This window comes from Mytilus trossulus, chromosome 1 (assembly GCF_036588685.1).
Source record: "Mytilus trossulus isolate FHL-02 chromosome 1, PNRI_Mtr1.1.1.hap1, whole genome shotgun sequence".
Taxonomy (NCBI): Eukaryota; Metazoa; Mollusca; class Bivalvia; order Mytilida; family Mytilidae; genus Mytilus; species Mytilus trossulus.
This window is the reverse complement of record NC_086373.1, coordinates 49302130-49316825: the sequence shown is the minus strand read 5'-3', so window position 1 is coordinate 49316825 and position 14696 is coordinate 49302130. Positions and strand designations below refer to the sequence as shown.

At 31.1% G+C, this 14696-nt stretch overlaps 1 protein-coding gene across 1 annotated transcript in view; it reads right to left on the bottom strand.

Annotated features, from left to right (window-relative positions):
* LOC134723611 (plexin-A1-like) overlaps positions 1-14696 on the bottom strand; it is a 130951-nt gene that overhangs the window by 43209 nt on the left and 73046 nt on the right. Inside the window, exons 5-7 of the mRNA XM_063587207.1 lie at positions 5195-5337; positions 4219-4327; positions 3475-3620 (exon numbers count right to left, since the gene is read on the bottom strand). Coding sequence (XP_063443277.1) covers positions 3475-3620; positions 4219-4327; positions 5195-5337 — 398 coding nt within the window. The remainder of the gene's footprint in view (positions 1-3474; positions 3621-4218; positions 4328-5194; positions 5338-14696) is intronic.

Sequence of the window (14696 nt, the reverse complement as noted above, 5' to 3'; positions counted from 1 at the left end):
GATTACAATTACAATTACCCCAACTCTGTGTCCTTTAGATGGAAATATAATTAAGCAAAGATAACATGCTTATAATCTTGTATACCAGATACGCGTTTCATATACTCAAGACTCACATCTTTACAACACATTGTTCATGTCACCACAAAAATCATGACTAACTTGTTGGCCTTGGACGTCAAAACATTATTTCTTACTATATGTGCCATGACTGAAAGTGTATATGTTTTCTTCAATGCTTTAGTTTTTATCTTGTGTGTGCCTCAAAATTGTTATCAAATGGAGGCGAAATATCAGAGGGACAGTCAAACTCAATTGCAAAGATCGAAAATAAACTGACAACACCATGGCTAAAAGACAAACAGACACATAATAGTACAGAAGACACAACATTGAAAACTAAAGACTAAGCAACACGTTACTGTCTTAAGATGATTCAAGGAAAGCAGGTTGGTACCCTTCAGGAGCATATCGTATCACAACCAGTTTCTGAAGGGTAGATATCGAAACGAATATAGCTAAGCTGGAAGAATAAATCTGCAGATTTGATTGATATTGGTGTTTGCTATGCATTAATTGACATTGAAATAAATATTCTATATTATAATTGTGATGTTATATGCGTCTGTTTTTTCTTTGTTTCCCTGTTATACTTGATGTGTTTCCATCTGTTTTTTGTTTGTAACTCGGATTTGTATTATTTCAATCGATGTATGACTTTTGAACACCGGTATACTACTGTTGCCTTTATTTATGTTGTAATAATAATTTTACTGATTAGAAATCCACACCCCACTTTACATATCATCTCCTAATTTTCTTGCAATTTGGATAATATATTTAGATATATATTCTTATGAATTAATGACAGTGTCAAAATACATATGATACTCTTCAAATGATAGTATTTAACATCCATCTCCGAGTGGAATTCGGGGATAACTTTATTCAGTATATGGATGAATACCGGGAGACGAGAATTTCCTGAACTGATAGGGTAATTCCACATTTAACTTTTACACAATAATTGCACGCCAACTATAATAAACAAACTATGAGGAAGTGTGAAGACATGGTCAATGCAAGCCGGCAAAAAAAGATAAAAGGGCATCACACTGAAACAGATTTATTGACATGAATCTTAGCTTATCACATGCACTAATTCTCTTTAGGACTGAACAATGTACCACCTTTTATGCAATTATTATACAGCGAAAGGGGGATGTTGACGTATTGATATATGATTTATATCTGTTGTGTTTTATATAATTGTATATAGGATCTTTAAATCACTATTTATCCGCTTCTCTTAAGTTGTATGCAATATTGAAATATATTTATAATATATTTACTAGTAAATATATTTATAATATTTATAATATATTTAGTAGTAAATGCAGTGGCTTTGAATATTTGATAAATAGCCTGCTGTGTAAACCGTTTCGCCTTATTTTGATGCGCATCCATTTATCGCAACCCTTAGGCCACACACCACAATTAATTCTTTTGTCGTTTTTTTATAACGTTTTGTACCATTAAAAAAATTGCACCATGCACTTTTGTCAAATTTGTTATGTGTGTAATGTATAGTACTAGTCCAAATATATATATCCAAAATTCAGAGAGATTGAAGCAATCACTTTTACAAATTTAGCCAATACACATCCATACCCCTATTGACAAGCCAAGGGATGTTCCGAAAACTGTTAATATGACCTCTTTGCACTCGGTCTAATCACTCATTCCATATCAATTTCAGTTTAAACATAGGATTTGGAAACTTATTTCACATCTATTTTTCATTTTCAAGTGAGAAGTGAGTGAGGAAGGGTAAGAAACAGAATTAAAGAAAAATACATTCTAATCAAAAGGAACTAAAGGACAACGAAAAGTGGGGTCATTAATTGTGGTCTTGGGCCTTTTATCGCATGTCAACCCTTTAACACATTTCTTTATCGCACTTCCACTCGAATTTCTTATTTGTGAAAGTAGTGATTCCGACTAAATGTGCATGAAGTCCGATGTTGATTAAACTTTATTTTTTTGTATTTAAAACGCGCATTTTGTACTCACGAGTCTCAAATGAGCCCCTTGTTTATTACATTACTACTTTAATTGTTTCTAGTTACCATTTTTTTGTTAACAGGTTTTATACCGAATGCGTTAAATAAAGTACAACATTATAAAGAGCTTTATTTCTATGGACAACAGCTGAGGACACAAATTATAAAGCATTCCAGGTGATTCGGATAAATAAGCAGTTTTACACACGATAACAAGCTCTTAAATAATGGAAAAATAAATATAAATGTACTAGTAAGGAGTTTCAACATACTCTCTTGATTAATTCAATGATAAAGCGTTTAAAACATGGCAAAATTCGTATTCAATGCCGTATCCACGTCGACCATATATTACCCCTCGGGCCTAAAAGTCCTTGGATTATACGGCATGCGATACGGATTTTGTCGTGTATAGTTCTCTATTTATCAGAAACAATCAAATATTAAAATTGTAAACGCAATGATATATGGACACTTGAATACTTAAGGAGCCTTATCATAAAAAATTATAAAGGCAAAACTATTCAAATTCATTTTAGCTAAGTCTTAGTAGTTTTTAGGGCATATTCAAATCTGTAATTCTATCAATTGCGTCCTAATACCGACTATGACATTTTGTCTTAAAACGTAAAATAACAGATAAACTAAACTCAAAGGAATGTTCCAACCGAAAAGTCCCGTATCAAATAATACAATCACATGAATAATCAAATGTTTAAATCACATTAATGTGAATTTGCATTGGGGTATACATTGTAGGCATGCATAGCAGAAAACCTCTCGACACATACGATGCTTCTCCTTATAGAGTGCATGCAATGCCTTCAGTATTTCTTTATCTTAATCAATTGATGAAACTTGGTCAGCGTTAATGTCAATGTAATATTTCATTTGCTTAATAATTTAAAATGTTGATTAACTAGTAATAAGACTTAGTTTTAAATCTGAACTCGTGTTTCTGTTAATCAAATTTTGATAAGATCTGTGTTTATGAAAAAGAAGATGTGTAAAGCCCACACTGCATAGCCATCTATAAAAGCCTCCAAAATGACAATGTAAACAATTCAAACGTGAAAACTATGTATGTACAAAAGTTGAAGTTGATTTCTAGCGATTATAGAACAGTTTGAACATAATTTTTTTATTACCAGTGCTTTAAACTGTCATTACAAATATGAGTGATCATGACGGAAATGAGGTTTCACAGTTATTACTGAAATTAATATAGTTTTAAATCTTTTTCTGTCATGTGATATACATTTCCTACATTTATATACACATAACTTCCACTAATGCGATAATTATTTAGGCTGACTAGTAAAAAAAGTTGCGAGTCATGTGGGCTAGTATAAAGAAACAAACAAAGTAACAAGTACACAAAGCATAATTTTGGAAGCACATATTACTCTACCTGCATTTTATACAAAAATCCTCGTCACAAAAAGATATATTGTACCGATCTTGTCCTTTAAAATCAATATGTTCACCGCTAATTGTCACAGTTGTACCACCAAAAACGATTCCTTTTAATGGTGAGACATTTATGATCATAGGTTCCTGAAATATTTTTCGCAAAACAGTGTATTTTAAATAAAATGTAAATAACAAAAATACGGGAATTCCGAGGACAACTATAAACAGAAAGTCCGTCTTCAATTTGACATCAAACGCTAAAACACGTCAAACGAAAAGATAACTACTGTCACATTCCTTTATTTGTACAAGCATTCTCTTATGTCGAAAAGTGTATATTAAATTTTGTTGAATAGCTACAATGTAGATAACATTTGACTTGCGAGACAGTCGCATAAAATACAACAATATTGACAACGATGTGGGTTCGCCGCGATATAGCCTTTTTGTGCTAATGCGGCGTAAAGCAACCAACAATCAATCAATCAACAACGATGTGGGCAAAATTAAGGTAAACAGACGAAAAGATCATTATGTTTTGCAGATGATCACACATAACTTACCATTAATCCCTCATTATTTGTCAAATTAAGGAATCTAAAATATATTTATTGGCAAATTATGAATAAAAACAACTGTCTAAATGTTAGATTGATGAAATAAGTATCATGTTAAACATTGATGCAAGTGAATGCGCCTTTTACTTAAAGTAAACATATTGCTCATTCATTCTTTGAAATACCTTAAAACTGAAGTATTTATAAGTTTGGTTGCTGTAATAAGTTGAATTGACTGAGACACTTATTCCCACTGTCTGATTGGTGTTGCCTTCTCCAATAACACAAGTCAACCTGTAAGAACAGATGCAATATAAGAACAAGGCAACATAAAACACTTATTTTGAACTAGGTAAAATAAGCGTGATTTACAGATATAAGTTTTGGATTTCAAATATTTTGGCCACGAGCATCACTGAAGAGACATGAATTGTCGAAATGCGCATATCGTGCAAGAAAATTGGTACCGTTAATTGTATTACAATGTTTTTTATATGAATCTTTACTTTTTCATCAGCTCTTCAATATTTAAATTTCGCATTTTCAAATGTTGCCCTGAGTACTAGTATCCCTGAAAAGACATTTGCTGTCCTGTCGAAATCCACATTTAGTGCAGTAAAATTGGAACTGTTTGTTGAGTATAAACAAATTTGGTTTCGATTATTGGTTTTGACTATTGATTATTACCCGAAACCAAAAGATTACCAAATACCATTTCCTATCACAAGATATTTACCACTAGTAATGTTACGAGTACCAATGATTGAATTCTATTATTTTTAATATAGCTTTCGCACCTTGTTTTTTTTGAAGAGATGTAAACTTCAGAGGAATGACTTTTGTTGAAAGATGTCAACATTGTTTGCTGTAAAAAAAAAACGTAACTTTCAAAGAGTGTGATTCTTAAAAAATTTGAAATTAATCTTAAAAACCGTGGAGTAATAATCTTATACGCGTATTTAGATAAAAGGATCGAACCATACAAATCACAACATTTGTTACTTCGAAATCACGTAGTGCCTGTATCGTTATTGAAAGAACTTTTTACTTCTCATTTAGCTTTCTTTTGTTATGTATTTGTTTTATCTTCTTAACATTCTTTGCCCCCTTTTGTACTTTATTCTGGAGATTTGTTCATAAACGTTAAAAAATAATCTTTACTCAGTATTTGGTTTTCTAACTGTAACGTTGTTACATATTACTCCACTAATATTAACAGAAATATCATCATTAGCATTTCCAAGATATTTCCCTGTAATTGTCAGCAATGTACCACCATTAACTGGTCCATTTGATGGATATACCTATTTAATCAAAATGCAAGAATCAGATCGACAAACACAGAAAAATGTACAGATTGAAATTAAATAACAACGTGATAATGAGACAAATGTTAAATTGATAGGGCTTTTTATAATATATTCAATATCACATTAACCTTACTAATGTTCACATACAATGAAAACGACTTTTTTCATGCTCTGTTTCTTATATATTGTAGAATTTCTCATTTAATTAAATCTATTGTGAATTGTTTTGAAAAACTATTAATTCATTTGAGCTACTTGCTTTAATTCATGCGTCATTTTCCAGTTAAGTCAACAAGACTATATGCTACAGCTGATTTAAACATATATGCACAATTGATTAAAATGTAAAGCTGTATTTTACATTGAATATATTGTAAATTGCACAACTTTATGGTGCAAATTAATATTAGTACTTTTGTATAAACGTCTAGATATATGATCGATTACAAAACACCAATAAACAACATATCAGTTTTGATTGGTACATACGAGAAATACTTGTTACTCTATTTCTTTGAACAATTGTTTTAAAAATTATAAAGTTCAGGTCGATATCAGAAATATTTAAACCATCATTCAACGAATAATAATATTTATTTTTTATTTCAATGAATATTAACTAAACGCTTTTGAAATCGAAATATTTTTGACTAACGTAATGAAGTATTACCTTATCAATGATCGGAACACACGTTATGATTGAAGTATTTGAGTTGACATTACAGTGAGCATCTGAAAAGTAAATTCCACACAAGTGATGAGTTGTGTTATGTATTGCTTCTCTACAATGTTTTTTTTTTATTTCAAAAACAGTTGTAGGAATCCATATCAGTAAATAAATAGAAAAGGAATCCCCTAAATATGATCTCTAAAATAGTTATCAAAGGTACCAAGACTATATAATTTAGTACGCCAAAAACGTAGATAAGTATAATCTTTAATTTAAAAATTCGTCCTACGTCAGTGTAGCATACGACGTGTTGTCAACTGCATATCAAAACACTTCAAATACTGTGCTTATGGCATTTGTTTATGTCGTTAAAATAATCAAGAAATACATAAATGAATATTAACAAAATATTTCAGAATGAGACAGCAAGGCATACAAAAACCGAGTTAATGATTTAGATGCTTGAGGGTTTTAATAACTTGTCAAATCCTGTTCTGAAAGTACACATAATTTTTCCAAACATTCCTATTCAAAATCACCATAAACGAAACAATTAAAAGACAAGTTTGATTCAGATGTTGTTTTCTATGGAAAGCCAACGGGGTCAAAATTCTTAATTCGTAACTTGTCAATTCGTAACTTGTAACAGTGTATTTCTAAATTGTGAATTCGTAAATTGTTAATTTGTAACTTGTTACTGTGAAATTCATAATGCTTAATTCGTAAATTTTCAATTTGTAACTTGCACCTTTGTAGTTTCTACATTCTTAATCGGTAAATTGTCAATGTGTTACTTGTAACTGTGCAATTTTCTTCATTCGAACATAGTCGATTTGTAAATTGTATACCTTTGTATCAACATTCAACATTCTTCATTTGTTAATAAAGTTATTGTCATTTTGTAACTTGTAGATTTCAAAATTCTTTATTGGTAAATTGTCTTTTTGTATATTGATAATTTGTTACTTGTAACATGTGACTTGTCGATTCGTGAATTGCCGATGTGTGAAATGTCGAGGTGTTAAATGCATGTCATCGTTGTATTATGCTAACGATCATTATGCTAACGATCATTATGACGACAGATGGCGCTCGGGTTCTTCTTTGGTGTATAAGCCTCTTATAAGTAGGAGCACCGCCATATTGAAAATATACCAAAGGAATTTAAATCAATTTTATACAGCGCATACATATAAAAGATAACAAATAGATAAATACATTGTTTGTTTTATATGGCATGTATAAAAGCATCTTCGCTAGCAAAGGGTTACGATCCACTCCCGCTCTCTTCACCCTTGGCGGATTGAGTTAAAATTTAGGAGACACAAGGTAAGGATTCGTATTGGTTGCAGTCAAAACTCGCTGCATCCAATCAAAAAGCGTCTATAACATGATCACGTGTAAATTTATAACGTGTTTGTTAACAATTACCAAGTGTTTATTGTGCAACAAGTCTGTACATCCTAAAACATACGACTATATTAAGTTACAACTTGAAGGTTTTTAATCAACCAACAGAAGTTCCTGTGTATGTTTCATGCATAAATGCATTAATGTTGACGTATATTTTCATTTCCGGCTTTACCAAATGCGTAGAATCTAGACGCTACCGTGTTTTACCTCCAAATTGAAGAGTTCAAGTGCTACCATTGGTCAAGAATAATGCATTCGGAATGGGCGTGATTTTTATCTTCCGATAGATGGCGCAACATTGTTATCACAAATGTTGGCTCAATCCGCCAAGGGTGAAGAGAGCGGGAGTGGATCGTAACCCTTTGGCTAGCGAAGATGGTATAAAAGGTACTCGGTTTTATATTGAGGTAACCTCGTATAAACATGTTTGATTACTGTTCTGGTCACCAAACCTGCAATGAGGTGTGTCACTTCCTTTATTAAGATACATAGATGTGTCGCTGGAACGGGCTTTCTTATCAACTTCGCAAATATATTAAACTTATAATATATACTATATATCAAAAGAATTGCGATGTTAAGAATCACTACAGTTCTATCTTTTCTGTTTTTTCAAATAGTATTTTTTCGCCAAGGAGTATTTTGCAAAAGGAGGGGGTAACGTTTTTTTTTTATTTCTATCTGTATTGTAACGGATCTGAGATACTACACAAACAAACAATTAAACTCACCCTTTTCAGTAATGCATTTATGAGTGAATCGATGAATGAGTAAAGGCCAGTGGCAAATATTTCTGTCAGTGTGTACGTCCAGTCGATTCGGGAAGACCTTTTCAAATGAATTATGTGTTCGGCAATGATGATGGATGAGTCTTGTCTGTCTTGATAAGGGGTAAATAAGGCTACGTAAAGTGTTTTATAACAAATTAATATATCAAGTTTAGAGAAATATTTCTGTAAAGAACTTTATTAATAAGTGTTATAAGAATTAATTTTATATAAAAATCGCTTCTTTTTTAAATACACATGGGAAAAAGAGTTCGGAATGCTTAGTTTTGTGTACACTTAACCTACACAAGGCCTACATCGACTATCGACTGCATGTAGACAAAACATGATCTACACTATATGTAAACATTGAGTTTTATTAATGAGAACGTAATTATGTTTAGTTTATGTGTGAGTTACACTTACACAACAATGTGAACACGGCCTTAGTTTTGTTATGTTTAGTAATCAAGTACTAGTACTCTAGTGTTTTTTTAAAAATCAAAATCTAAATCTAATTTTCAAATTGTACACAAGAAACTAAAACCAAAATAATACAAGACTAACAAAGGCCAGAAACTCTTTTGAAGACAGTATGTTTTCCAATTTGACAACTACATGTATCCACCAGAGAGGTAATTTTAAATATACTAATTGAAGGTTGGGACATATTTTTTAAAAGATAATTTTTTTTTCAGGTCGGTTAAACGTTCATAAGATCTAAATGTTAAAACGTTTGATCTTAATTGTGACCACTGTGCCGACTCTAAGTAAAGCTTATTTTTTTTTGTCATAGTACGGGAGCAAGAGTAAAAATGTATCGTAATACTAAACAGTATTGAAAGGTGGTACATATACAAAAAAGTAGTGAGACGACATATATCACAAAACAGGAAAACACTGGATATCAAACCTTCATTACACATTGTGTCAATAGGTCAAACAACAGATTGGTGTGGTTATTACGAAAATCCGATTTATTTGGTGTAAGGGTCACAGATTTCAGCAACCCATTACGTCTTATCCATTTCAAACAGTAGCTTGACTGGATATCTTTAAAAAGTTTTACAAAAATTCATTCTGAATAGCTGATTTCGAAACGGAACAATAGTAACTGTCATAAAGACCTTGTTTATAAGCATTTTCCGTTTTTTTTTTAAAACACATGTGTACTGATAAAGCAAATGGCGGTGCCCACAATACAACGAGAACGTCTTACTCAATATGTATACAAAAAGCAATTAAAATAATGAGAGGATGTAAAACTTTATACATTTACAACAGGTAGTGACTGCAGTATATATTTTTATCATTATAAACTACACTGTTATTGGGCGTAATATGATGAAAACTGTCTATAAGGTGTCAACTCGGCCAAAACATAATAACTCGGCCAATATAGATTTTTTTCTGTATTGGCCGAGTTCTGATCCGGCCAAAACAGGATTTAGGAACGTCTCTTGGTTTTAGATCGAAAATAACGATAAACACAAACTGAAAGTAAACAGTTGTTTGGAAGGCGCAGTTTTCATCTACTCATCATAAACATGCTGAAACGTGCATATAACTATGTCATGCTAAAGACGGTCACATTCATTTAAAAGGCATTTTGAAAGCAGACAATAGATATATTTCAGGTTTGGGGAACGAGTAGATTTTCACAAAGTTCATTTCTTGACGACCTCATTTCACGATGGTACAAATCTATTTATTGTTTACTTTCGCTTCTAATGTTTTGTAAACTCATTTATTTTTAAACCCGAACAAGGCATATGCATTCTGTAATTGTTCAAATATTCGTGCTTTGGTCATTCGGATTATGGATAGTTGTATCATTTTCAACTCCTACATTTTTAAATATTTTTTTTTTTTAAATATATTCATTTTGTTTCTGCATAACACATGCAATGGCAGTACCTTTCCAATTACTATGTATGTGCTGCGTCTAAATTTAAGTTGTAATACTTTATAGTGACTGGGAAGGGTAGAACAACTCATTAAATGAGCAAATGTTGAAGACACCTGGAAACAGCACCAGATCATTTGATATTGCATCTTATAAAAAGAAACTGAGATTTGGATTGGTCCATTTCAAGGTAAAATGTTTCTCTTGTGAAATAAAAATAAAAAAATATTGTAACACTGTATTTAATTGATAAAGATACTATTACGTGTATTTCTGTATTTGCCTTGTTATTGGTCCTCGGCCAGCTGTATTGGCTTTCAGCTTCGCCTCAGGCCAATACAGCAAGTCTCGGACCAATAACAAGGCCAATACAGAAATACTTACGTAATAGTATCATATTATTACAAAACACGTACTGTATGGACCGGGAACCCTAAAGGTAAATCCAAAAATGTCGGGACCCAAATATAAGAGAAGGCCAATTTACTTTTCACTAGACATGTATATTGATATCATAGTATTTTAAGAAAAGCTAAATTATGTTTAAAAGAAGGAGAACTGATCATAGGCATTGTATGGTTTATATAATTTGAACATTGGTTTAATACTGTTGCCTAAATACTTCATTTTCAAATTTTGTTCTTGCTTTTTAAAACAAAGAATTATCTGTACACTTTAGTCTTTTGCAATGATCTATTCTTTTTGAAATGTCATATTTGTTTTTTCATACAAGTAAAGCATATTAAAATTGTATTGTTTTTGTTTTAATTGACATATTTATTGTTTCAATTATATAAACAATGATGTATAAAGTATCAAAAACTACATCGTCCTGAACTTGCAAGGAGAATTTGCCACGGGACGTTCAGCAACCAACAATCAATCAATCAAAAACTGCATCTACATGAAATATGCATATTCGAAAAGAAGTCGGGTATATGTCGCTTAGTCCACAAACACATGAAACGAATAAACTAGAAGGACTATAAATCATTGAACATTATAGGCATGTCCTACCTATATGACATTTATCACCAACCAATCCTTCTAAACATCCAAATGTACATGTTCCGTTTTCTAAGTCACACGGTCCTCTACAGTACATCGGGCACATTTTATTGCAAAGAGGGCCGTAGTTAGCAGGAGGACAACCTAGAAAACAATATAATTCAAGTTAGGAAATACATAGAATTTCTAAATAACTAAATGGTTTCCAAATTGTTAACTCACTCAAAGCATGCAACGTGCAAAAATGCATTGTTGTTTGTATCGTGAACTGGCGACTGGTTATGATGATGGAAATATATAATAAATATATATATAATAAATAAATATATGGAAAATATATTCTTTAAGGAACATTACCAAGCTAAGTCTGATATCAATTATAGTTTATTTTTCAAAAAATAACACTGAAATACCAAAAACTACAAATTGTAGCCTATTAAATGCTTTGTTGAAATTGCTTTTTGATTCATTTACTTAAAATAAAAGCGTTTTTATTGATCGAATGGCGCATTGTCTCATGTATGTTTCTTTCTTTCATGAACAAATGAATATTAAAAATTGCTAGATTATATACATAAGAACGCACTTACCCATTGTCGTCCAAAAAAAAATCAGTATTTTCCATTTTACGATCGACAATTGTTGAGTTTTTGTTTAAATGTATATACATAATATTTCCCGTGATATTTGTCATAGAGAATAGTTTGTATGCATTAAAAAATGCTTAACATAAATAATTTTTAATTATAAATAAACTTCTAGAAAAAAGTGACTAAAAACTGCACTATCGTAGTGTTTAATCAGCCTAGGTAAATACCATTTAAAAAAAAAAAAAAAAAAAAAAAAACGTGATTACTGCTCCAACGTTGTGCATGATGTTCCTATTAATGAACACGACGTTACAACACCACGACGTTAAGGGCATACGATACAGTTTTGATTCTGTATTTACAAGTTCATGAAAATTTGCATATAGGCTATTTTTTACCTGATTAAATCAAATATGTAATAAAAAATATACCTTCATGTGCTACTTTTTTGAGTAAAATGAGGTCGAAATTTGGTATATTTGCTCAAAATTCAAATTTGTGACCGTAATTTCTTTTTTGAAAGAAAGACATTATAACTTTTTTGTTATAAAAGATAAACACAAATTGTTTTTTGTTAGATAATCGGTAATTTCTGTATTTTATAAGTATCATAAAAAATATGCAATTTTTTATTCAGAAATAACTCATATTTATCAAATGTTCATGAATTGAGGAAAATACGTAATTTTTTACTGCATGTTGATCAAAATTAAAAAAAATCCTCTATTTACAGTTTTATAAAATTTGGGTCACATAATCTCCCTGCAAAATGAAACAAATTGTCGTTTTGAAAAATAGGGGTCCATGAACTCGTTTTCAAATTAAATCAGTTTGAATGACAAAAATCAGTCGAAAAATGCATCTTTTCCCGATATGTTACAGTTTGACGTCGCGAAAATAACATTTTACGTAAGCAACGTCATTACCTCCACTGTACCTGTATCGTATGCCCTTAAAGAGAGTTTTCTGAAACTTTTGACGTTCATTTATTCAATTTGCAAGTTTCATTTGCTTTTTTTTATGTAGTTGGTTGATTCCAAATCTGTCTTATAATCTGTATTAATTTTGTGATGTCTATTTACCATGAATTTATTTACCTCAAGTTGTGGAAATCGATTAAATAATTTTTACCATTAATTCACCACCTTAAAATGTTATATTGTCGTAAGTAATTAACTTGAAGGAAGGAAAAATTGGACAAAAGTATACGATTTTCAATAAATGAATTATATCAAAACTTTAATCACAGGCTGCTAAAATTGCATGGTGCATATCATCTGTCATTATAAATTTTTCATATCTTGATTCAACCGACACTCTGCAAGTAAATAAAACCATATTTACCTTTGATTAATTTGAATTGAATTGTATTAAAAATTTGCTTGACACGTAACTTGTCGAAATACAACCATTGAATAAAATTATTACAACACGATCTTGAAAATTATTTTCCAAGTCATTTGAAGTTGCTTGCTTTTAAAATGTACTAATCTTCTCCTAATCGTCCGTATAATACGGGGTTGCATGAATTCAATGAATTTATTATGAAACTGTTTTTGTCGTTGTTTCCGATAAGTCTTTCAGTTACCTCCGTTTCGTGCACAACATGCACCGTGAGGTTTATTTTTCGACAACCAGCTTTTTATTTTAAATTTCAGCACGCGATTCGTTTTAAGTATCAGGAATATAGAGGGAGGGTAGGAGGGGTCCTGATCCCGAAATCCCTGGCTTAAAAACCCGAATTCCCGAGGTCCTATCCTCTCTCAATATACAATTGAACAAATTTTGCACATGTAACGTCGAAAAAAACCCGTTTGTTTGGATTTTTCGACGTTTTTCGACGTTTGGACAAAATGGCTACCGTTTTATAATGTTACGTAGCATTTTATTCCTGCAAGACCCAAACATGCACTTAATAAAAAAAATAAAAAAATAATCTGGACTTTATGTTCTTTTCGTGTATCTAACTTTTGTTTGTAATTATAAATTACTTATTGAAATATCAGGTAAAAAACCCACATTAATTGCTTTGACAAATGAAATAACAACTTGGACAAAATGGCTACCGCTTGAAAAACGACTGTGTAGTGATGGGTTTATAGAATGTACAATTTTTTTAAACTCACGAACAAAGAGGCAAATTTAATATGGTATAATTATCTCACAATTTTTTGAAATTTTTAGCTATGTGTTCTTCTAAAACTACCTGTCAGCTGTAAAGTCAACGAAAAACGTCATTGGACATTTTTCTTGTTCCAGCTTAAAATGCAGCCACCGAGTCAAATGAAATTCGACAAAAGAACGACTTTAATTTAACCAAAATCTAACCCACTCCGTTGCTTCTGCCAAGTTTCGGGAAGATCAGAGAATAAGAAATAGAATCACTATACATAAGAGATAAGACAGTTGTTCAAAAATGTAACGTTGGACATCCGTTTTTTTCACATAGCTAGTTTGTTGTTTTAATCCTCAAATATACTAGGTATTACTAAGCATATGACCAAGAGCCATAAAACATAAAGGATAACATATACTGAATTAGTTTTTATAGTGGTTAGTGTTTGTTAACAGTTTGTTTTATTTTGCGGAGGAAATTTCGAAGATTTTGTTTTAAAACATAAGGGTTGTAGGAACAGGGTTTGTTTGTCTTATCATTATAAATGAAAACAGGATAACAGAACTACACAACAATTTGATATTATTAACTTTACATAAAGGTCGGATATAGAACCAAAACCAAAATTGCAAAGGTTGCAAAGTTAATGTTAAGGTAAACAAATATGTATAATTATTTAATTTTTTTAATCGAAATATTGTCTCTTTTTAAAAACCCAAATTACTTTTGTTGTAACAAGTAAAGGCAGTCTTTGAAAAAGAAAAAAACCCAAGACATTCATTAATACAAAAATTAGGCATCTAATGTTGAAACGATTTCTGTTTAAACATTTATTGATGAAGTGGTGTTATTATGAAAAATTGATTTAAAAATAAAGCTGAGT